The 25,587-nt window shown below is 43.8% G+C and overlaps 2 protein-coding genes and 1 non-coding gene across 4 annotated transcripts in view; 1 reads left to right on the top strand and 2 right to left on the bottom strand.

The window, feature by feature from the left end:
* The window catches only part of LOC136456084 (callose synthase 7-like), a 55,759-nt gene extending 53,304 nt beyond the window's left edge, over positions 1–2,455 (top strand). The window contains exons 39-42 of one of the 2 annotated variants that reach the window (XM_066455845.1): positions 237–1,037; positions 1,123–1,173; positions 1,254–1,439; positions 1,868–2,455. In XM_066455845.1, the coding sequence (XP_066311942.1) occupies positions 237–1,037; positions 1,123–1,173; positions 1,254–1,439; positions 1,868–2,107 (1,278 nt within the window). In that variant the 3' untranslated portion in view covers positions 2,108–2,455. The remainder of the gene's footprint in view (positions 1–236; positions 1,038–1,122; positions 1,174–1,253; positions 1,440–1,867) is intronic. The other variant, XM_066455844.1, reaches the window with a different exon arrangement.
* Positions 2,456–3,069: 614 nt separating this feature from the next.
* On the bottom strand, positions 3,070–12,448 carry LOC136456085 (condensin complex subunit 2). The gene is made up of 13 exons (XM_066455846.1): positions 12,105–12,448; positions 11,912–12,013; positions 11,671–11,788; positions 10,913–10,983; positions 10,774–10,834; positions 10,494–10,694; positions 10,114–10,403; positions 9,748–9,898; positions 9,417–9,670; positions 9,280–9,310; positions 8,142–8,281; positions 4,573–4,683; positions 3,070–3,504 (listed from the first exon to the last, which is right to left on the bottom strand). Exons 1-13 carry the CDS (start codon positions 12,387–12,389, stop codon positions 3,292–3,294), a joined length of 2,028 nt encoding a protein of 675 aa, XP_066311943.1. The 5' UTR covers positions 12,390–12,448; the 3' UTR covers positions 3,070–3,291.
* Positions 12,449–25,265: 12,817 nt separating this feature from the next.
* On the bottom strand, positions 25,266–25,374 carry LOC136462048 (small nucleolar RNA R71). Its single transcript, XR_010760574.1, has one exon. It is a non-coding gene; the product is annotated as a small nucleolar RNA R71 (small nucleolar RNA).
* Between the last annotated feature and the right edge of the window lie 213 nt (positions 25,375–25,587).

Genomic DNA, 25,587 nt, shown 5'->3' with positions numbered 1-25,587 from the left:
ATTGTTTCCTCAACAGCATGCTGAATTGTCAAACAGTAAAATTTTGATAGTCTTCCATGTTAAAATATGTTGAAATTGCTTCCTGAGTATTTCTTTATTATCAACAAAGATAGTGTGTGTTTTGGTGTCCTTGTGCAAAATCAAAGTGTCATGATTGAGAGAGTTTAAACTTGTATCTAAATGTTGTATGCCCACCCCTATGTTTTATGATACTGATCCATAGCTCCTTGTTTCAGGTTACTGTACTTACTGTCTATGTGTTTTTGTATGGGAGGCTTTATCTGGTTATGAGTGGTCTGGAAAGGTCTATTATGCTGGATCCACGAAATCAGCAGAATGTCAAGGCTCTCGAAAATGCACTGGCTTCACAGTCTATTTTCCAGCTAGGTTTGCTGCTTGTCCTCCCTATGGTCATGGAAGTTGGCTTAGAGAAAGGGTTCCGCACAGCGTTAGGAGAGTTTGTAATCATGCAGCTTCAGTTGGCCTCTGTGTTCTTCACATTCCAGCTTGGCACCAAAACCCACTACTATGGGAGAACAATACTCCATGGTGGTGCAAAATACAGACCTACAGGCCGTGGATTCGTTGTGTACCATGCAAAGTTTGCTGAAAATTATCGTATGTACTCCCGTAGCCACTTTGTTAAAGGACTGGAACTCTTGATACTTTTGGTTGTATATCTAGTCTACGGAAGATCCTATCGCAGCTCCAGCCTATACCTATTTGTCACCTGCTCCATATGGATCCTTGTTGCTTCATGGCTCTTCGCACCATTTATCTTCAATCCATCGTGCTTTGAGTGGCAGAAGACTGTTGATGACTGGACAGATTGGAGGAAGTGGATGGGTAACCGAGGGGGCATTGGCATGTCTGTGGAACAGAGCTGGGAAGCTTGGTGGGTAGGTGAGCAAGAACACCTCAGGAAGACTAGCATCCGAGCCCTTCTGTTGGAAATCATCCTTTCACTTCGATTTTTGATCTACCAGTATGGTATTGTCTACCATCTGAACATAGCAGATCACCACAAAAGCATTATGGTAACCTGTTCAAAGATGATCTGGTTTGTTTCTCTTTTATAATCTTTACCTGTTATCTTTATGTCATGCCACTTTTTATTTCTAGGTATATGCAGTGTCATGGGTGGTTATGCTCCTTGTTCTAGTAGTGCTGAAGGTAAGACTATGGCCTTCCATTTGGTCTAGCTACTGGAGTGCTTAAATTCTTACTGACTGCATGTTCTTCCTTTTATTTAGATGGTTTCAATAGGGCGGCAGAAATTTGGAACAGACCTGCAGCTTATGTTCCGCATTCTCAAGGGCCTTCTCTTCCTTGGCTTTGTCTCTGTGATGGCAGTCCTATTTGTCGTCTTACACCTTACTATTTCTGATGTCTTCGCTAGTATCCTTGGATACTTGCCTACTGGATGGTGTCTTCTTCTGGTGAGTGAAGCACTCCATTTACCAAGTAGTTTGGTAGTTAAGCTTTTCATGTATAAAAAAAGTAGTTAAAAGCTGAAACAACATTCCAACCTGCACACAAATGGATGGTGCCTAATAAAAAAGAGAGGAAAAAAAACAGAGTGCCTGTGTTTGAACTATATCTTATGGAATTAACTAGAAAAAAAATACTATAGTGTGCTGAGGCTACTGCAGGGTGAGGCTATGTCAAAATAGTTCAATGCCACGATGAGTAAAGAATCAATGAATCATAAAGATGCAGTTGATTGGAAAGTGCATTGGTCAAGAACACGTTAGGTGGTTGTATCATTTTATAAGTACCAATATTTTTTTCTAACAGCAAATTTTGCCCTGATAGACTCCATCTGTCTCAGTCTTGCCTAATTATTTTTATGATTTCTTGCTTGCAGATTGGACAAGCATGCTCACCATTGATTAAGAGGACCATGCTGTGGGACTCCATCATGGAGCTCGGAAGGTCATACGAGAATATAATGGGTCTCATCCTCTTTCTGCCCATCGGCTTCCTGTCATGGTTCCCCTTCGTCTCTGAATTCCAGACACGGCTGCTGTTTAACCAGGCATTTAGCCGGGGCCTCCAGATCTCAAGGATCCTTGCTGGTCAGAAGGGTATTGGCGAGTTCGAGTGACCACTGACCAGTTTTATCCCTCTTGCAAACAAGCTTGGGCAGCGAACCAAGTTCACTTTCATATATTTGTTTCCGATGATCGATTTTGGATCTGTACTCTGTAGTGTACTTTCATCAGGTTTACTACTTTAGTACTTGGAGGTACTGGTTTATAGGTGTATGTTTTGCCTCTGTAAACTGACATGTAGTGGCAATTAGAGTTGACGCCTATAGGTGTATGATTTGTGGTAATATATATGCAATACTACATTACTTTCTAACCACAGCATGCACTGAACTATCTGAATTGACCATTACAAAATGGTTGCAAAATTTATGATTGTAAGGTCGACCATATTTAGGCTGGATGTTGCTATTCAATATTTGGCATTGTTTTAACTGTAATCACAGAAAGGCCAGATCCATGAACCCAAAAGTCAATGCAGTATCATTTCTTCCACTATCATTGTATTCTAATAAAGAATTTCCATAATTCAAACCAATGTATTCAAATACATTGAGATATGTGCCAGAACATCACTGCTTAAAAACTATATTTTCATTAGCTTTCACCAGTGAGCTGTGAGCATGTCATGACTAGGGATGAAAACGGTACAGATATTTTCCGACCGTATTCGAAACCAAATCCGTTTAGAAAGGTTGAGATCTGTTCGGATATCCAACATCTGATACCATATCCATATCCGAATACTCAAATCGCATATTTATAATGTCGATATCCAATCGTATTCAATCCAATATAGTTGACACTATTTGTATTCGAATCCGAATCCGGACAAAAATATGAAAACAAATGTAATATCGGTGATATCCATCTATATCCGATCTGTTTTCATCCCTAGTCACGACAGTCACGTTAGCAGCAACCGAGACATGTTGTGATTTTCAGAAGTAAACAACATTCAAATGACCTGAGATCACTACCCAATAGCCAGAAATTATATACCGTCATCAGAAACTTCTAATCATGTGTTAGTTTAGGCTGCCAAGTATCTTATCTCGATCCATTGATAAGCAAAATAAAGGATTAAGTTAATAGCTAGCTTCCCCGGTACAATAGTTGTCATGAATAAAATAGCAGGCGAGGATATATATATATTACATGATGCAATGCAAAAGCATGTAATAATATACGGTGGCTTCCATGGCAAAACCACATACAACACATTGAACCGCAGCATGGTTTACTTCACAAGTGGTGAAGTCGGCATGTATATGTCGATTTCATCCAACGTGGGGTGGTCACACAGCTTCAAACTGTGCTCATTTGCCAGATGCAAAAGGCAGATGAAATACAGGTGTGGCGAAATATCAGTTGATACAGCATCTGAGTTGCTGCTTGGAAGATCATGTAACACCTGAGATAGGCGCAGCGGTGATTCAGTTTCCTCTCTTTCCTGCCGGGCAAAGAGCAAATCAAATGTTGTATTGTTATAAATAAACGTCACAAACAAGAAAAATCAAGAATGGCCTATTTGGACTGAGTGGTTGTGGCCAACTGCCTCAATAGAAACTGAGTCAATAAGCTATAATTGAAATCTATTGATGTGAAATTGTCAATAAAAACTAAGAATGGCCTATGTTGAGTACAAAGTTTCAGCCATTACACCTGCCATGGCCTCATGTTGCTGCCTCAAAAGATTTATGTATGCGAGAAGTTTCTTTTCCTGAATCTCTTAGTTTATTGTATTGTATGCCAAATAACCAAGGGCACTTCAGTAACTTCACAAATTTGCCAAATTGGTCACAATGATGTAAGCAGTGTTTTAAGGGCGGCTAAGCGTCCAAGCGAGTACTGGGTACGCCTGGACGCCTAGGCGACAAGGCACCACTGTTTCCCAAGGCGAGCTGGGTACGCCTAGACGCCTAGGCGACGCCTTTAAAACATTGGATACAAGGGAAGAATCAGCACTTGGAAGCTTGTTGCAACATAGCAGAGTTATTTAAAATATGTTTTGTGTTCCCATTAATGACAGTGCTGGCAATTAGTGGGGATAAGAAACCAGTGCAATATTCCCCTAATTATCAAGAATAATCATTAGGTTATTATCGATACTCCCGATTGTTATTATTAGTAAACAGTTTTCATCAACTTTTACAGTATGCTAAAAAAATCAAATTTCACAAACATAAAAACTTAGTTCAAATACAATTCTGGAACAAGAGCCAATAATTGGCAATTGTACTCATTTTGACAATGGATCATTATGCCAGCACGGTTGGCAACATATTGTTTTTGCTTAGATGCTGTAGTGCTATCCAGTGACTAGTACTATAAGCTACCACAACATTACTTAAGAGTTTAGTAATCATCTGTAATTGTAAATGACTAAAATTTTCAAATATCTCTTCTTCATATAGTCCTCCTATGGGATGCCACAGCTCATCTACTCTCAGATGTATGATTAAGACAAAACTACACGAAATCATTTGATGACAGTATTCAACACAAGCATTTGCCTTACCTGACCATCAGTCTCAGCAGATGCATGGATGTGATTCCAGAGCACTTCTTTTAAAGCATGAACATCCACTTGTTTTGATACCTTGTCATACTGTATATCAATCTTGTTGACCTTTGGTTCAAGAAACAAACAGGCATTAGCTCAAACTTGGTCATAACCAAAGTTATTGATATACCACGAATATGCAACATTAAGTTGCTGCTTTGAAGTCGATAGGGTAGTTTTTCTATCAAAAAGGAACATTAGCCCTTCAACTAAGAACAACTCCAGTATGGCCCATATCCAAGCTCCTACTCTATTTTTGAGGGCCAAAATGGCAAAAAAAACGCACTCCAACAGGGCCCCCTTACTTCGGCCATCAAAAGTAGGAGACCCTCAAATTTCCCCTTCAATCCCTCATTCCAGAAGAGGGGGAGGGGGGGCTATGACCCTGTTTGTTCCCGATTATAATTAGATTCTAGAGCAAAATAAGCGAGAATCACACCCAAACGTGCAGAATATTTTTCAATTGTTTTCACCGCAGCGGTTGTAACAGTCACTCTATGCCGTGAGCGATTGAAAGGTCCTAGTATGGCTAGAGGGGGGGGGTGAATAGCCTATTTAAAAATCTATAAATCAACTAGAGCAATTTGATTAGTATGACAAATAGCGTAATGCAAACTTGCTCTAGCTCTACAAGGGTTGCAAGCCACCTATCCAACAATTCTAGTTGCAATGATTACTTAGGCACACAAACTTGCTACTCTCAAGAGCTCAACTAGATGAATGTAAACAACAAAGCAAGCTCTCAATTCTAATTACTCTAAAGAGCTTGTATCAACTAGTTTGCAAGAAAGTAATCAAGTAAATAGGGTGATTATACCGCCGTGTAGGGGATGAACCAATCACAAGATGAAGATCAAGCCAATCACCGGGAGAATGCAAATGACAAGAGACAACCGATTTTTCTCCCGAGGTTCACGTGCTTGCCAACACGCTAGTCCCCGTTGTGTCGACCAACACTTGGTGGTTCGGCGGCTAAGAGGTGTTTCACAAACCTCGTCCACACGATAGGACACCGCAAGAACCGACCCACAAGTGAGGTAACTCAATGACACAAGCAATTTACTAGAGTTACCTTTCGGCACTCCGCCGGGGAAGGTACAACTCCCCTCACAATCACCGAAGGCGGCCACGAACAATCACCAACTCGTGCCGATCCTTCACCGCTGCTCCAACCGTCTAGGTGGTGGCAACCACCAAGAGAAACAAGCGAAATCCGCAGCGCAACACGAATACCAAGTGCCTCTAGATGCAATCACTCAAGCAATGCACTTGGATTCTCTCCCAATCTCACAATGATGATGGATCAATGATGGAGATGAGTGGGAGGACTTTGGCTAAGCTCACAAGGATGCTATGTCAATGAAAATATGCAAGAGATATCCCTTGAGCCGGCCATGGGGCTATAAATAGAGCCCCCATCAAATAGAGCCGTTATACCCCTTCACTGGGCAGAACGCGCTCTGACCGGACGCTCCGGTCATACTGACCGGACGCTGGCCCTCAGCGTCCGGTCGCCCGATGGACGCCACGCGTCACCAGCTTCAAACGTTGTTCGTCAGATTTCAACGGCTACGAAGCTGACCGGACGCTCCGGTCAAAACTGACCGGACGCTGAAGCCCCAGCGTCCGGTCGTTTCCAGTAAGCTCCCCGAGGCATGTTTTTTTGACCGGACGCGTCCGGTCCACCTTGACCGGACGCAGACCAGCGTCCGGTGCTCAACCTTAGCGACTGTGCCGTCTGACAGCTCGACCGGACGCAGCCCTTCAGCGTCCGGTCGCTGAGTGACCCAGCGTCCGGTCAGTAGACCGACGCCAGCATCATTTCGACCAACTCCATTTCAACTCTAACTTCTTCACCCTTGCTCAAGTGTGCCAACCACCAAGAATTTTGCATCCGGCGCAATAGAAAATAGACATTTCATTTTCCCGAAAGCGCCGAATCCCGCCGAGCAAGCTCGGCGGGAGGGAGAGAGGGACCCAAACCCATCTCAACCCTGCAAACACCTTGTGCACATGTGTTAGCATATTTTCACAAATATTTTCAAGGGTGTTAGCACTCCACTAGATCCTAAATGCATATGCAATGAGTTAGAGCATCTAGTGGCACTTTGATAACCGCATTCCGATACGAGTTTCACTCCTCTTAATAGTACGGCTATCTATCCTAAATGTGATCACACTCACTAAGTGTCTTGATCACTAAAACAAAATGGCTCCTACATTTTATACCTTTGCCTTGAGCCTTTTGTTTTTCTCTTTCTTCTTTTCCAAGTTGCATTTGACCATCACCATGCCATCACCATTGTCATGATCTTCGCCATTGCATCATCACTTGGAGTAGTGCTACCTATCTCATAATCATCTTGATAAACTAGGTTAGCACTTAGGGTTTCATTAATTAACCAAAACCAAACTAGAGCTTTCAGCGATCCCTCGTGTTTCATCCACCGCGAGCCGATTTACCTCTTCCCTCATTCGCACGGTGGACCGCTCCGTGGGCCGCCGTTCCCAGCTCCCACGCCGGTGCACGCCCGTGCGCGGCTGGACTTTCCCTCCCTCCCATCTTCCCCTCGGTTTGGCACTCCCCTAGTCCTGCACCGGTGCGCCTCCCTTCTCCCCGCGAGGCAGCCGCGGACGGCGGCGTGGTGAGGGGCAGTCCCAGGGATTGCCACAATGATTAGGATTACCAAACACCTTGATTCTCTATGCTTAAATTTTTTGGATCGTCCTGATCAGATTATAATCGATTTTCATATAAGCGGTTCCAAACATGGCCTATTTATGTTTTTCTTCACTCTAGCCGGTCCCCAAGCCACAGATTCAGCGTGCCTCCCTCCACCCTAGCCTCCAATCGTCCCGAGGTCCCTGCTCCCCGACGCGGATCCAGCATCCTTGGCACCAGCCTCCCTCCTCCCCGACACAAGCTCAATTCCGGCTCAGCTACCTCTTCCCGGCATCCACTCCCGGCATGACTACCTTGTCCCCTAGCACGAACACATCCTCCTTGGTGTGGCTCCCTCTCCTCCCAACACGGCTACCTCCTCCCTGGCAGTGGCGCAGTTGCTCCTCTCCTGCATGGCATCCTCCCCACGCCGCTTGCTCCCCCTAGTATGAACCCCATGGTGCGTGGCCTCCTCCCAATGCCACTCTCCTCGCCTCAGCCTCCTCCGCTAACGTAGGCTCTTCTAGTGGATGAGGGAGAGGGAGAAGAAAAAAACACTATACCCAATGACTGGTGGCCTGGTGGGTCCCACGAATTTGAGGGCAATGATGTAGGAGCTATTGCTGGAGTTGATATAAAATTTTGAGGGCTCAGAATGTAGGGGGAGCCCTCAAGCCCCAAGTAAAGTGCCAATTCATGGAGATATTTGTGTAATTGTTTCTATTGCCTTTGACCAATTCATGGAGGGGTAAAATGCCATACAGAAAAATAGCAAAACAAAACACCACTTAATTGTCAAATAAACAAGTTCCCAAGGGGAAACAAATATCTTAAAAGGAAACAAATACAACAAGGAACTCACCTGTCTCGGTTTATTGATAAGATTTACAGGCTCTTCTACATCACTACACACATATCCTTCATCAACGTGATCTGTGCAAAAGTTGTCATCTTCCCAAGGTTCAGATGGGATAAAGTCATCATCGTTATCCACTGGAGCGTCTACAACAAGAAATGTATTACATACAAACAATATTTATCAGGAAAATAATGCAATGCAGAAATTGGCAATAGAAGATTTTAAAATACAAGTGTCAGCACTCAGCACTCACATGGTTGAACTGTAACAGATGAATGAAAAATCTTAAAAAATAAGCTTTTGTTGTGCACCTAGACCTAGATGTCTAGATACATGATAAAAGCTATGTATCTAGAAAAGTTAGAACGACTTGCAATTTGGAATGAAGAGAGTACATTGGTTTAAAAAAGTAACAGCTCACTGGGATGCTACCTACTTCCTCCGCACCGAAATATAAGTTATGCACGGATTCCAAAATGCAAACATTGTTATCTTTGACAAAAAAATTAGTCCAATCGTATGAATAGTTTGTACTACAAAAGTGGTTATATCATATTTGTATTTAGAAATACTTTCTAATGCTCAAACTTTTGTTACCATAAATTTTACTACTTCCCCCATTTCAAATTATAAGACGTTTCGACTTTTCTAGATACGTAGCTTTTGCTATGCACTTATGCACTTAAATATACACTATAGTCTAGATACATAGTAAAAGCAATGTATCTAGAAAAGCCAAAACATCTTATAATTTTGAATGAAGGGAGTATATTATAATTTATAAGAGAAATTAACAGTCAAAGTGTGATATTGAAGACCGCACCAAGTCAAATGACACCTTATAAGGATGGAGGGAGTAACATGTAAGTAGAATAAACTGCAAAGTTTTGTTTCTCCATACAGTGTCAATTATCAACTTGCTTGCATATTCAGGATCCAGAAATTGACAACCTCCATTGCCCCACCCCCAGCAAACAACAAAAACAAATGAGGCTGGGCACACCTTTGCTAAATAATGGTTTCCCAGTTTCAAGATTGCTTCAAGGCTTCTTGATTATATATGGCAGATTTTTAATAGCATGTATACTGATAAAATTAACAAGCAAATTCCTTCACTTATATCTAAGTTTGTGAAACTTACCAAGTGATTTTCTTCTTCTCTTAGCAAGACACTACAAAAAAGGAGTTCCAACAGTTATTACAAATAGTAGGTCATTGTCTCTCAAAAGGTACTACAGATCATTGAGAAGGAAAAAATTCAAGAGAAGTAAACATTACCAAAACATCTGGAAGAAGAAATAATTTAACAAGGCTTTCAGGCCGGTAATGGCAATCTTCTGGAAGTTTATTGCTGCACATAGCCCTGTTTGCAGGCAATACTAATGACTTTGGATTTTTGGGAGCTGCAAAGATATTTGGATGCTCATTGTTCAATGCTTTTGTGAAATCAATGTCAGGTTTATCCTTGGATCTTTTCTTCATCTTATTTGTTATTTCTGAATCACCAGATGAAGTTGGAACAGCCTCCAAATCTAGATAAATGCGAGCTCAAACATTAAACGATGCTACCTTGATAAAAACCGAAGAGGACTACGAATGAAGACAGTACCTTTAGCTTTCCGATATTTCCAGTGCTCAGGTCCTGCCCAAGCATTTGCTTTTGAAGAGCCCATGCCAAGTAATAAAAGATCTGCAATTTTGTCAAGCCTTTCATCTACAATAGTACCCTGAGGAATTTCAACAGTGTATTCATTGAATTCCTGCATATGGACATAATGGTAAAATAAGTTTTGACCAGCAATTCAATCTCAACATATTTAGATGGATGGCAAACAGAGAATCTGTGGTAAGTATCAAACTGCAGCAACATATTTATTGGACACGAATATTTTGGAAATATATGAATATGTTCTACAATTAACTAGTACTTCCATGACTATTTTTGCCACATTTTACCTAGTCTGCAGGAAAATACCTCTTGATAGTTTGTTGAGATGGAATCCATTGGGTTGCAGTTTTCATTATATGCATCCTCATGGTCATGACAACCACCAAAATGCCAAGTTCCAGAATCAGGTAGCATGCTATCATTATCGTCTGCTTCATTATCATCATCCATCGGATCTTCCATCACTGGCATTTGCCCAGGAGATAACCTATGTGATGGCCTTTGGTTTTCTTCATCAAATTGAGCAACAATATCCCTTAGGGTTGGAGAAATATCATTACATAGACGCATTTGAGTGACCATTTCCACAATTTGCTCTGTCCAAGGGTAGAAACTTAACTGACACCCCATTGAAAGCAAGATGCAAAGATCATAAAGAGAAGCAAGTAACAGACTAATGATATTACCTTTAGCAAATGAAAGGTCAATTGCCTCAGCCTGCTCAGTTTGCATATCACTTAAGATGCATTTGTCTGGAGCTTCAAATGAATCAAACAGCACACGGCAGCTGCCATAAACTCCAAGGTTATACAACAAAAGGCCCTTTGCCCCACCTTCATCAAACTGAGCGGTAGTTTGATGGTATAGAGGATCCACCGTGAAAGCAACTAGTAGTAAGCGCAGATTTCAGCTCCATGGTAGAACAGTTTTCAACAAGAGCATAGTGAGAATAAGCTTGAAACTTACCATCAAATTTCTTTACATTGAGAGCCTCAAATGATGACTCCAACGTTGAAGCAGGTGAAATCTGCATGAATGAAAAGGCATTAACATAATGAAGCAGAATTGAAGTGAAGAAATAAGCACTCCATTCAAAATGATGTACCCTCCTATCAGCATCCTTTTTGTTGATGCCTTCATCCTGTGCAGGTTCAACATTGCTGCCTTCCTCCAAATCTTTAATGGCAACAACCAATTCAGAACATCATCATGAAACAGCATTATATTATCTAAGGATATAATAAAGTAAACAGGAGTGCAAAACTATTTTAAGCACAAAAACTGTAAGAAAAGAGCAAATGCTCCAATTTCATTAATAGTCTTTTGCAGAAGGTTCATAACCTGTGAGTGCACAGGTTGTGTAAAGCTGTGTAACATATCAATGTAAGTTGAGCAATTTCACCAAAGGAATAGCAGAAAACAGGACAGTTCTAACATGGGCAACAATGAAAAGGTATTTTAACATATATAATCTTCCAATCAAGTTAGAACATTGACCTTTTCATTAACTCATAAAACCATACTGCATGCCAACTCAGAACTCACTTTAGAGTTTTTAACTCAAGTTTAGTGATACTCAGCATAGACCAATTGCACTGGATGCAGACTAAGTTAAAGAAGCAAAAATGTGCAGGTTTTGTTTTTTTCCTTTCTCCAAATCTTTTTCAGCAATCACCAAATTAGAAGACCATAATAGCATAAGAGCAGTTTAGTGAAACTCAACAATATTTTTGAATTTTGAACTCGAGTAGTTACAGCATAAGAGCATGTAATTTGCACTGGATACAGCCCCCTAATAAAGAACTAAAACTGCACTCAAAGTGGTACAGATCAGAATCCATTAAAGTTCCAGTGGATCCTCACCAGCCTCTTCACCCCTTCCGGCACGGTTGATCCCACCAAGCACCTTGTAAGCTTCAGAGTGCACCGAATCCACACGAAGTGAATAGATCTTGACCCCCGCCTCCAGTGTGCAACTTGCCTGGTCCGTAAAAGTACCACATTATTGCCAACAAATTGAAATACAGTGGACGAATCTCCTTTTAGACAGATTTGTAAGAAGATCAAAGGGAGGAGGAAATGGAATATCTTTACAGGTCGGTACCTTCTGAAAGTTGGTCTCCTCGTCCTCGTCCGCCCCCGCTTGGATGATCTCGCTCAGATGGTCGATTAGGCCCAGCTCCCACGTGTTCTTCTGGTTAATTTTCTGCCAAAATTTCCCCGGAAAAGAACGGAACGAACAAGCTTAGCGAGAGGAAGGGAGCGGGCTAGGTTTGGGAGGCGGGCTAGGCACCTACGTTCTCGGATGCGAGCTTGATACAGTTGTGGAAGAGGTCCATGACCTGCTCGCGGTTGAGGAGGTCGTGGCGCGGATCCTTGGAGGGCGCGATGGAGGCGGCGAGGGATCGGCGGCGGACGGAGGCGGCACGCGCCGCGGCGCGGGCGCGGGCGCGCTCTTGCTGGTCGTCGTTGGAGCCGAGTGGGAACGCCGGAGGCGGCGACTGCAGCAGCACCCGCGATCCGGCCGCCGTACCGCGCGCGGGAGGCGGGGTCTGCGGTGGGGCGTCCTCGGCCGGCGACATCTCGTGCGGTCGACGGCTGCGGCGGAGCGGAACGGGACAGGAGTGGTTGGGTGGCGAAAATTTTGGAGCGTCGTTCGGGCTCCCTCCCAGTCATGATTTCAAATTTTGTTAGGGGAAAATCGGGTGCGGTGCGGTGCGGGAGCGGGACTCGGGTGCTGCAGTTCGGGCCGACGGGCCTGTTTGGTACAGGTCAGCAGTGAAACAGCTCAGCTTTAGGTCCAAAACTGCTCTACGAAAGAAGCTGAATGCCTGAATCTATTTTTTAAAACCGTTTCGTAAAACAGTTTCACCCGAGGGAGAAAAACATAAAATAATCATAATACTTTTTTTTTCTTTTTTCTTTTCTCCCTTCCCCAGCCTTAGGCCATGTTTGGTTGGATTTTTGGGTGACTTTTGCTCCCAAAAACTGAAAGCTTAATCAAAGAATCCAAAAGTCACACACACACACACACATATATATATATACACACACACACACACATATATATATATATATATACATATATATATATATATATATATATATATATATACATATATACATATATATATATACATATATACATATATATATATATATATATACATATATATATATATATATATAGCTTTGGCCAAAAGTAGTTTTTAGCGTAGTATAGATTCAAAAGCACCTCCATCCGTGTTTTTATTGGTTTTTGAGATAAAAAAATTACTCACCTGCAACTAATTATAATTATAAGATACTGATTCCTTTTCTTCTCTTCTTTTCCCCATCCAGTTGGATTCGCGAACGTCTTTGAGGTCCTGTTTGGAATGCGGGATTTTTTCCTCATTCCTACGTTTTTCCTGTGAAATTGAACTGATTTATGTGAAATTCCTGTGTGATTCCTGTAAAATTCCTGCGTTCCAAACAGGCCCTGAGGCTTTGAGTATCTCCACCGCCGTGCGTGCCCCCACTCTGGCTGCCGCGCCCGCCCCAAGCTCCGTTGTTCATCCTGGCTGCATTGCTCCATCGGGGGTGAGCTATCCATCCACGAGAGAGCGCTCCATCGCGGGCAAGCGCTCAATCCGCCGGCGAGCGCATCCACGGGCGAGCGCTCCATCGCCGGCAAGCGCATCTAGCGGCAGGCGAGCGCATCCAGCGGCAGGCGAGCGTGCGCCTCCGTCTTCTTCCCCGCGGCCGGCGGGCGCACCGACTCCGGCGGCGGTCGAGCGGCACCGGCTCCCTGAGCGCTCGCGAGTCCTCCGCCCACTCTCCCTGCCACCGCTCCCTAAGCACTCATGAGCCTGCGGCAACCACCGTCGTCTCCGCGCCACGCAGATTTGCCCGGCCGGTGCGGCCCCACTCGAGAGTACGCAACCACCCGCCACCTTGCAATGACGGTGTCTCCCTCACTCCATCCCTATGGCGGCGTCTCGCTCCCTCCCTACGGCGGCGACGGAGCTCCCTCATGATGACGGACGTGAGTTCATTGGAGAAGACGAAGTAGAGAGAGAATGGCAGGTGGGGCAGCTGAAACGTGGGACCCGCTGACAACTGCTTTTCAAAAAGCTATGGCTGTGCAACCAAACGACTTCTGGCTTTCGTCACAGCCCATATCTCACCGTAGCTTTTCCAAAAGTTTCAGCTCAACCAAACAGGGTCTTATCCGTTCAGCGGCACCCTCGTCCACTCGTTGTGCCTCGCATGAGCCTTCTTCCATGCGTTGTCGCCGCCCTCACGCTCGACCCGCTGCTGAGCCGAGCCCCTTCCCTCCCGTCACCCTCCTCTCTCTGTAGCCGGGGGCAGATGTGCCCATGGCCACGCTTGGCCCCACCTGTGTCAGAGCAAACTAGGTGAAGCTGGAATATTCAGCCAGCTTCTCCATTCGATTTTGGCTTGTGAGAGCGCGATTTTCAATGATTGTGACGCGAAGCTGTTTGCTTGGAACCGCTTGGTAGGGAAGTCACAAAGCAACTTTGTGAAGTTGCCCCAAAATTCCTACCAAACGACCCCTTCTTCAAGCAACTCCAACGGCTTCACTAAAATTAGTAGCTAAATTCTATTGTTTAGCTATTTTGTAAAATAGAAAAGTTTAAAAAAAATCCACTACAGGACTACTATTTTACATAGTTAGGTAGCGAGCGCGTTGGCTGTATATGACCACCAAAAATTAAGGGCTATCCAATTTACTATTTTACAAAGTCAGATAACATATCTGTTGGAGCCTGCTTTTTGGCTATACAAATTCTAAAATAGCCTCCATTTTACCAAGTTGCGAAATTAAGGGTGTGTTTGGTTTGAGGAATGAGGCGGTCCATTATCTTCTCACTCCTCACTTTTTTCATTTGGTTTGTGGAATGGGATGAGTTGATCCATCACCACCTCATTCCACACAAGCTAATAATTAGTATATGCATGAAGAATAGGTCGATTCCACCAAAATTTATGGGATGAACTCATCACTACTAGAAATATTCACTTCTATGACGAATAGCTTGCATCACTGAAGGAGCCAAATTCGTCATAATTTCAATTTTATGATGAGTTTATGATGAAAAACGGTTCATCATAGAAGTCGCATCATTCCTTAACTTCTATAACGATTCGAGAAATTCGTCATAGATGTGGATAGATCTATGACGAAAACTAACCGTCATAGAACTGCTTTGGCATGCGTGGCAAGGGGGCATCCATGTTGGCGGTTGCTTCTGTTGGAGATGCTTTCCATGTGTACCTGCTATAGCCGGTTCCATTGGAGATGATTCGGGTATGTGTCACCTTGTTATTGGACAACATGACTATCCCTGGTTCTTTTTCGTTTTAGGTTCTTAATGGACCATGTGTCAGGCCCCTGTTGTTCCACATGTTAGTTTTCTATTGGCACACATGTCGTGTTACGGTTGGGTCATGTGTCATTTCTTCATTGGACCATGTGTCGTATTTTTATTAGTCCACGTGGCCGTTTCTTATTCGACCACGTGTCACGGTGCTGTCCGTTTATGTTTCATTTTTTTATTCGACCACGTGGCTTGACGACTTTCTTCCATGTGTCGGATTTTTATTAGCCCACGTGTCGTGCCATGGCTATTTCATGTGTCAGGCACTGGTTCATCCATGTGTCACATTTTTATTTGATCACGTGGCCTGCCTAGGTTCTACCACGTGCCCAACAATCAATTCATCATAAAAGTAATTCAAGATCATCACAGCTGCACAAATTGACTACATAATTATTCGACGATGTCTACATAATTATTCAGCATGACAATCAAATACAACAAATTACTGTTTACACATTAGTAGCAATCTGTTGATAGTTTCACCACATCAAACCAGCAGATGAGTACACATATCAAACTATAAAATATTCACTGCATCATGCCAACAGAGTTGACTACTAAGAGTTACCAGAAGAAGAGCTAAAGCGCATGATATCCTCACGTAGCTTATTGTACTCCTATTGATGTATCTTGAACTCCTCAAACTCCCTTTCAGTTTTTTCTATCTTCCTCTTTAGTTCATCCACTTGTTCGATGAGGTTAGCGGAACTTTCCTATTCTATAATAAGCTGCTCCCAAAGCATTCTCTCTGCCGATGTCTCTGTTCTAGTGGAGCTTATCAGGATACCAGCATTCTTCAAAAAAAAGGGTGTTGCTGCTGACCTAGGAGTGGACCTAGCCATGGGAGAGGCAAAGGACCATGGGAACAACATCAACACTTGTCATTGGTTCATGCCCATCAGCAACAGGTTCGCATAGTTTCCATAGCTTCATGTGAAATTCAAGCAGTAAACATTAGGTTACAAATAGTGAAAGATGACTTTAATTGAAAACCCAAGAGATTAGTTTATAACAAGTAACGCAGGTTTCATATTGATATGGATTACATAAGCACAACACATAGATACTGATATGGATTACATACTGCAAAATTCAAGCAGTAAACAATAGGTTACAGATATGGATTACATAAGCACAATGCACAGGTATTGCAACTTCAAAATTAAATGATGATGTCAAATTTAGGGCCCCTTTGGTTCATAGGATTTCTAAAGAAAAAATATAGGAATCAGTAATTCTATGGAATCAGCACTATAGAGGCCTTGGGTTCACAGGAAGAAATAAGAGAAGGAAAACCGTAGGAAAATTTCCTATCCTTCACTTTCATAGGGAAAACAAAGAAAAAACATCCAGTGAAACCTCATTGTATTGGTTTTCTATGTTTTTCCTGTATAAAACCAAACACCCCTTCTAACAAAATTCCTCTATTTTTCACATGCATTCCAATTATATTCCGGTATTTTTCCTGTTCCTACGTTTTTTCGATCCTATGTTTCAAAGGGGGCCTTAGGCTCCTACAACTATTGCTTCTATTAACAGTGCACATGAGTTTTTGTTTATACAAAGGTTACAGTAACAATAAAACACAACCATCACTTACAAATGATTGCAACTGTACAACATAGGAGCGAGATCCTATAGCCTGATGGCACATCGCTTTTGTACAGTTTTGCTTGTTCTTCTCAGATCCATGAGTCAACTCTCTAGGTCATGTTGACTTCACTCTCTTGGACTACCTTCCTCTAGGACTGATATTAGCACTACCTTTTGTCTTGCTGACAGAGCCTCATCTGTGGCTTCTTTGAACTAGACGCTGAAATTGGAGAAACAAATTTAAATAGGAAGCATGTACAAATTGCATTGCTATCCAGACAGCAAAGCATCATTGCTATCTGCACCCCACCCCCCACCCCCTGGCTCCTCCCGCCCAAACTCAATACAAGGTAGAACAAGCACCTCAACTACAAGAGCCACTAGCTCATCTTGTAAATCTGAATATGTTTCATATGTATCACCAAATCCCTCAACAACCATCCCTGGTTCTTGCATCTTCCTATGATTCTTTGTGACTTGTGCGTGCCTCCCGCTCTTGTTCAAAAGTAGTTAGTGGTTGTTCATCAAGATTACAAAGGTATTTATTAACTAAAGCTTCTAGCGAATGTCGACATAACAGAGAGCAAGAGTATGCTAATAAGCGCCTAACTAGTAACTACAGCTTATATAGAAGTCATTAATCCAATAAAGCACATGTCAACTACACTCAACTATAGGAAATATGCAACCCCATCGCTATCTATATATCCTAGGTTGAACCACTACAATATAGCACACATCATAAAAGGAATTTGGGTACCTCTTCCTCCGCGTACCCTAGCTACGCTTCATCATCGGCACAGTCGTCTTATGATCGTGGTTGCGCAACTGGTGTGTTCGGTGTTGATGAAGGGGTACTAGATCCAGCTCCGGCTAGGGTTTGGATCTAGCTGGTCATGACAGATGTCAAAGTAGGGGATCTAGATCCGGCCTATACCATCATCGAGGCGGTCCTTCTGCCATCAGCTGACTACTATCGACAAATCGAAGGGGATCTGGCTCTGGCTAGGGTTTAGAAAGCTATGAGAGAGGGTGCGACTGGAGAGCGGAGATTGATGAGTCAAGCTACTGTGCTGATTGTGCCTAGGGTCTGAAGAGAGGTGATAGAGGGGGCAACTGGAGAGTGGAGAGGAAGGCCATAGGGCTAGGATTCAGAGCGGGAGGAGAGATGGTGGTAGCTAGAGGATGGAGATGGAGGCGGAGACGATGACTCCTTGTGCTTGTACCACAAATGCCCTTGTTTGAAATCGATGGCATGGTAAACCTAATTTCCGAGCTGAGGGCAAAAGAGAGACACCTAATTTTCGGTGCGTGTTGGCGGCACTGCTCGGCGCTGTGTGAAATTTTCACCGAAAATCAAATTTTCGCGTGGGCAGATCTACTCATCTGTTCAGGGCCCACCAACACTACAAAATGGAATCCTGAGAAATTGATAAAAGAAACTCAAAAACTTATGGCTCCTTTGGAATGAAGGATCCAAATCCTATAGGAAAAAATCCTATGAAGCCCTTTAGACCAGCAGCTCCGGCGGGAACCCCGGCTCTACCGCACGCAAGTCTGCATCTAAACAGAGGTGGGTGGCAGCCAGGACTAACGCAGCCCCATGGTGAACACCATGCGTCACTACCTCTTGGATCCACACTGGTAGAGCATGGATGTGCTCAAGGAAGTTTGGCCCTACCAGTAGCACAAACATGGCTTTCAACTGCTCCATGATGGCTAAAAAGAGCAAGAACAAAAAAACCCTACCAATTAATAAGAAAGCAGTGCCACATAAAACAAGAAGATACAGTAATGATAATGCCTTACCAGCGAGCTACGCCTGCGCTTAACCCGCTGTGGCTTCAGCCATGGCCGTCTCCCTATCGGCTACGGCGAGTGCCGTCTCCACAGCATAGTGGCATGACCATAGCTGCTCCGCCTCCTGGTTCTCTGTGCGAAGAGCCTGCCCGATCATGTCTAGGTCTCGCACCATCATCTTCTCCCTTGGATGCTTCTCTGTCGCCATGGTTCAAGCTTGAAGAACGAGGTGTTAGGGAGGATGCGACAAGCAGGAAAGGTGAGTTTGCAAGGTTATAAGGCAACTATACTAACTCCCTTGTTTTTCCTCTATTTTTATAGCAGGGGACACGCACAGCCGATGGAGTTCCAGCAGATGTCGGGCGATAGCGGTAGGTAAGGCGAGGCCACATCTCCACGATCTCTGAGGAGCACGCCTTCTAAGAAATGAGCCACTGAAACAGAGAAACTAGATAGTTGTTCATATTTTACTATACTCACATGAAAGTCTAGATGCGGCACGTTTGATCTCGTCGGACACTATATAGTACAGAGCTATGAGTAAAACTATTGCCAACAGAGTGCACTCAGTCATAACATTTGTATCAGTAGTAGTAGTCATGAGTGGCTTTGATCTGTGTTGAACCCAACTCATCTTATTTTTGTGTATTTGATAAGATTTGTTGAACTTGCAAGAACCATGCATCAAAGATAATTTTATTCAGAATTTGGTTTTCATAATCTATGTGTGCCTCTGCAAACCAAGAGAAATTGAAGCAAGTCCTCAGTCTGCCCCTCAACTGTCATGACTGCTTGGATTAGACTGGACTGTCTATACTTCACAGGATCACACAAGGTTCGACCGTCTGAAATCTTAACTACCCGGATAGTGTAATTGATGAACAATGTGCTCCTGCATTCCCGCACAAGCGCATGCACATGGGTGGCATTAGCAGCCTATTACAGTAGGGGATGTCACCTCTAGGCCCATCGCATTGACATGATAGGGTGAAGCCCCGCCCACCACCCATGTAAACATCTTGGTCGTGGGGTGGTCGACAGCCCCCAAACTATAGTAGCAGAGACAAGGGGTGAGAGGGAAGGTTATACCTACTACCTTCTATCACTAGAGCTCCTGATTTCATCCCAAAGCTTTTGCCTTCCACCCTACTATGCCATCGATGCCTCCTGCCAGGACCATGGCAGAGTGGATGAGGTCATCTATTGACTGGGCTAAGTTTGACTAGTTGAGAGAGAGGGGGTGATCCTAGAGGCCATCGAGGAGCTTGGGTGGAGAGTCCTAGCGAGAAGCGAAGTGGAGCCAAGGCTGAAGGAAAATGAGGTCATCTCTTTTGTCCCTTTCCACCTTCTTGGGTTCGGGCTGTTGGCGTACCCCTTACTTAGGTGGTTGCTCTACTACTATGGGCTCTGCCTCCATGACTTAACCCTAGAGGGAATCCTACACCTCTCGGTCTTCATCATGCTATGCAAGGGCTTCATGGGAATATCTACCCATTATGATCTATGGTGGATTCTTTTCTAGGTGGTTCTATAAGCGTGCTCTTAGCATCATCATTGTCCGATGGGAGGTGCCTTGATCAAAGTTCATCCTGGATTGGAGGAGCGCTACCTGAGCCTTGACCACCACTATGCCATAGACCTAGATTAGGAGCATAGGTGGCTCTATATCCCCAACAATGAGCGGTAACCATTGCTGACTTTTTCTCATGACTAGCTGTGTCCTGACATGCCAGAATCGTGGTAGAGGATGCCAACCCTATCGGAACCATAGCATTTGCGCTTATCGCTTGATGTGATCGAGGAACTGAAGGACCAGGGATTGATGGTGCCAAGGGTGATCCGTACCTTCTTTAGCCATCAGGTACTCCCCTTGAAGATGAGGGGCCTTCCCCGTGGAAATAGCGAACAATCTGGTCATTGTAGAGGAGCACCTCTAAGCTATGCCAGCCCACCTTTGAGCCATGGTGACCAAAGCCATTCATCAGGGGGCTACCATGGTGCTGGCTACTGCCCAACTTTAGATTGGAACAACAGTGAATGTCCGAGTGGTGGAGCAGAGTTTTCTGCTGGGTTCGACGGACAATGACATCACCAATCTGATCGAGAATTTTGAGCAGGCTGCCAACGCCGTCTTACCTAAGGTGGACGTGGAGCTAATCCTACATGCCAACCATGACCCTTGATCTCTAGGACATCTCAGTAGTATTAGTAGTCATGAATAGGTTTGATCTATGGGGCACCCTTGCAATTATGTGAACTCTTATTTGCGTGTTGGTGTTAACTTTTGTTGAACTTTGTATTAGGTGGGTTAAACTCTATTAAGCGTGCTGCAGCTCAAGTCCTTTGGTCATTTTGTAGCTGGTTTCTAGCCCCTGTTGGTTGCTTTTCACTACAAATTTCTTTCTAGTTGTCTTTGATCTGATCTATAATATGCTAAATGTTGGTATATTTTAACGCACACAGATAAATCCACAAGCGCACGGATACCACTGTAGCTTTCACCCAGAGGTATTCCAAGTATCATATCCACAAGGAAATGTGTGAGACTAACTACGGTCTAACTTAACTAGGGGTAGCAACAAGGTTAGGATAAATAGGCACATAGAGGAGATCACAAAGGTCTTCTAGTTCTAACTTTGGTAAGCTATGTCTTCTATTATTCAACTAGGGATATTACTAAGGGAAGCATAAGTAGAGTATGTTTCCTATAGTAACTAAATCCTGCTAGGCCTACAAATGGGAGGTAGACTATAAAGGATTCAACGAGGCTATAAGAGTCACCCTCGCGAGCTACCACCGATCCAGAATGTAGGGTACATCCACAAGTAATCCGGCCTAAGCACCGCGCTTACACCTACAATTACTACTTTAACCTAGAGCGCCCTATAGATTAAAGCACTCAAAGAGTTGTGAACCTGATGAGCAATATAAATATGATGCTTACTTGAATTAGAAGTTAATTACTAGAGAATTTTCAGAACTATGCTCAAGTAGAACTTGACTCCACCAAGGTACAAGCCATAGAGAGAGCACTGACAGACCGACACCTCCTCCAAACTCTTCCCTCACTCTCTATCTCACTATTCTATTTATAAGACTAGATCCTATGGAGGACTAATCTTCTCTTGATTGTTGACTCTGATCTTGAAGATATGAATTAGGGTTTTAGGGATCTACTGAGGGAGGGGGACAGGGGCTGATATATATAGGCCGAAGCATCCATCATGAGCCCTTAGATCAAACTGACTTAAAGAATGGCGCAGATGCAATCTAGGAGGTGGTGGAGAACCAACATAACAAGGCGAAGACTGACAGGTGGCCCTAGGGGCCGAGCGGCCTCCAAGTGGGGTCGGTCAGCCCCACATGGTAGCCCCTTGGCTCTCGCTTTGCTGTGGTGTCCTCTAGAACCTTCTAGTGCCCATTTCACGGTGTATAAGCATGATTAATTCTGACATGTAGGTCTACCTTAACAGTTTTCTGGATAAACCCTGCAGAAAATACAGATTCACCAAAACTCATGGAATTTATTAGTTTAAACCCCTAGACCTTTGTTGGTGATCACAATTGTACCCTTATACATATTTTATTGATGGTTTATAATGATTGTTAACTATCGTCAACACTAAACTTTCATGAGTGTCTTTGGTCACTATTGAAGCCAACTCGTGTCTTCGATAAATTTTGTTGACCTTGAAAGAACCATGCAGTGAGGAGTTCATCTAAACAAGTCTAGCCTCAATCTAATGCAAAACAGAGAAGCCATAGCTATTGACTTTTACTATGAACGCAAGAAAGTTCATAGCTATGAGTAATACTTTTGCCTGATCGACTGTGCTACAAATAGGAGCTACACCATCTACGGCTGCATGCATGAAGTAGTAAGGTAGGAGTAGTTGGATTCCTAAAGTGGCAGCTTCAAACACAGTCGATGGAGTGCAGATGATTAGAAACTATGAAACCATGTAGCCATCTCTAGCTAGTTGCTGCCCCTCGACTGCTGTGAGCATGCGACTCCTTGGATTGGACTGCACTATACTTTATCGGATGATAGAAGGTCCGATCATCTAAAATACTCACTACTCGGATACTAGTAATGTTGAATGTGGTGTGTTCATGTCAGAAGCCTGTTCTAGCCCTGGCATCCCTATGTGTACAAAGCTTGGCCTCACCCCAATTATTTTTTTGTGGTCACCTCACTCCCATTGTTTCACTCCCTCTTGCATTGCGTGGCCTTTGCCTCGCACTGCCTTGCAAAGTCCCCACCTCTACCTCTCCATTGGTTCCCATGAAGGTCGTCCCCATGAAGCACTCTAGGTCCTCCTTGAGGAACCATGGTTGGGCTCCGGTCCATGCTTCCTCCAATGTGCTGGTGCACCCCACTATGATGCCTGCTCGAACCCTTCTTGACTGCTGGTACCCGTTGCGCTCCCGCACACCATCTCCTAGGGTTCCATTTGTCTCCCCATCACCCATGATGACATCGTTGATGCCTCTAGGATCGTTGGTTCCCTCATCACCGCCGCTCCCAGTGCGGTCCACCTCGCTATCATCATAGGCCCCCTCATGGTCCCACATGCCATCTCCTAGGCTGGCATTGGTCTCCCCGTCGCCCACAATGACGACGTTGACGCCACTAGCACCGGTGGTTCACTCGTAGTTGACGGTCACTAACACCTATTTTGACCATCAACATTCCACCCAAAAGCATGGTTAAGTGAGGTAAATCATCATCACATGTGTAGAATTTTGCTTATAATTCACCTAGTTCCACTTGTACTTGTAGAATTATTTGTATGCAGGAAATATGGCAAATTTTGGCCAAAAAGGTGACAAATAAGGACATATGGAGCAAGTGGATGTGGCAGGAGGCCTTGGGCCCACTGCCCGGCCCCCCAGGTGGCCCTGCCATGTCACTGATCCATGGGAGCTGATCCTAAGCCAATCACAAGCCTCCATTCAAGTTGGTTTGATCAATGAACAAGATTTATTCACGGTGGATTCATGGACCCATTGTCATACACTTGGAGCTCTCCACCGACTTATCAACCACCATACCTACCGAATTTCACCATGTATTGGCTTCACAACTAACTTGGAGGAGCAACTAGCACCCTTGGATGCAAAGGTGGTGCATCCAAGGGCCGGCCGGCCGGTGTCCCCAAGCCACCGGTTGGCGCCCCCCGGTGGCCACCGACCTTACCACTACCTACAAATACCCCTCCCCTCACTATGCACTATAAATAGTGGGTGTGGAGCTTGGTGGAGAAGGCCCCCATTCATTTCCAAGCTCTCCAAGCTTCTCTTAGCTTTCTAGCTTAGCATTAGTTATAGAGTAGTAGTCTAGTAGTGGAGTAGGGCAAGAGCGGAGCTTCTCGGAGTTCAGAAGAGTCTTCTGGGTCTGGTATAACTCCTTTGTAATTCTTTCATTTCTGCATTACTTTATTCTGTATTTATTTTAGTACTTTATTCTAGTATTGCTTGCTTTACTTTAAGTACTTAGTCATTAGTGTTCAGCATTAGTGAGCTTAGGTGCTTATTGTTTAGCATTAGTAGAATAGGTTATCTTATCATTAGTAGTCTTTCGTTAGTACCGGTTCCACCGTCTAGTTAGGGTGCTTTGATCCCATTTCATCAGAGCTCAGATCAAAGTAGTAAGCCTGTAGATTAAGCATGGTGCTTAGGCTATAGATTACCTATGGATACGGCTAGGCCTCTGGATAGATTGTGGTAGGTGGCAAGTGGTGATAGCCTTGTCCATCCTCTGTATTCCACCATGATATGTCTAGTTATTAAATCATAGGGCTCATGGCAGACCTTGTCTATTTAACTCTCCTAGTTGGTAAGCGGGCTGTGCCCTAAAGTACTATCACATTTCTCCTAGTTATTTGTTTACCCTTAGTTACTAGAAAGATAAATCGCTCGCTCTCCCACCTAGCTATCTCTGGTTAGCTTATTAGTAGTAGTTAGTTTATGTAGTTCACACTCATTCTTCACTATCGTTCACCTACATAGGATCAACTCAAGCCTTCCTCTAGCAAATCCTAATCCTATATAAATTCTATCCTTTCACCTTCTTGTGGGAAAAAATATAAATTCGACACTTGGTACTCACCGAGCGAAGTGCTACGCGATAATTCTGTGTGCTTGCGGAATCCTCCAATAGTCGTTAAGAAATATCAACAAGCATTTCTAGCGCCGTTGCCGGGGAAGGCAACTGGCCTTGGATTTATATTGCTAGATTCGCTAGCTAGGTTTTTAGTTATCCTAAGTAGTTTATCCTTTTTTCCTCATATCCTATCACTACCCTACATGATCATGGGCGATAAGTCCATTCATGATTTTTCTGCACCCTCGGTTGCTAATGTAGCCATGGGATTCAATGTTATCAATGGGGATGCTAACTTTGAGCTTAAGCCAATGTTAATTATGATGGTTCAAGCTAGTCTGTTTTGTGGGAAAGGCCACAAGGATGCAAATGCTCACCTCCAATATTTCTTGGAGATTTGTAGCACCTTCACCATTAAGGGAGTGAGCCAAGAGGCTATACGTCTTCGCCTTTTCCCTTCTCTTTGTTAGGAAAGGCTAAGCATTGGTTTTACTCTAACCACAATGTTGTAGATACTTGGGACAAGTATTCCAACACTTTCCTCATTAAGTTTTTCCTCATGGGGAAGACTAATGCTCTACGCAATAAAATTTCTAGTTTTCAACAACTAGCAGATGAGTCGATTCCCGAGGCTTGGGAACGAATGCAAGAGTACGTCTCTGCATGCCCATACCATGGCATGGAAGACTGGCTTTTGATCTAGAACTTCTACCATGGATTAGTGCCATTAGATAGGAGCCATTTAGATGTTGTTGTTGGTGGTGCATTCTTTTTGCTAAGTGTTTTAGATGCAAAGACACTGATCGAGAAGATGGTCTCCAACCGAGGATGGGGCAACGATCGACTCTAACCCCGTAAATGAGGTATGCATTCAATTAAAGAAATTGACAAGCT

This window comes from Miscanthus floridulus, chromosome 6, assembly GCF_019320115.1.
Source record: "Miscanthus floridulus cultivar M001 chromosome 6, ASM1932011v1, whole genome shotgun sequence".
NCBI classification, from domain to species: domain Eukaryota; kingdom Viridiplantae; phylum Streptophyta; class Magnoliopsida; order Poales; family Poaceae; genus Miscanthus; species Miscanthus floridulus.
Note: the sequence above shows the minus strand (reverse complement) of the source record. Positions and strands in the feature narration are given on the sequence as shown.

Bases quoted from the DNA above. Each gene is read 5' to 3' on its own strand.
- LOC136456085 (XM_066455846.1), bottom strand. From the start codon at position 12,389: ATGTCGCCGGCCGAGGACGCCCCACCGCAGACCCCGCCTCCCGCGCGC. The intron at 10,695-10,773 runs GTAAGTTTCAAG...GCTTACTACTAG, and splicing joins CAATGTAAAGAAATTTGATG to TTGCTTTCACGGTGGATCCT. The intron at 8,282-9,279 runs GTAAGTTTCACA...TTCTTGTTGTAG, and splicing joins GAGAAGAAGAAAATCACTTG to ACGCTCCAGTGGATAACGAT.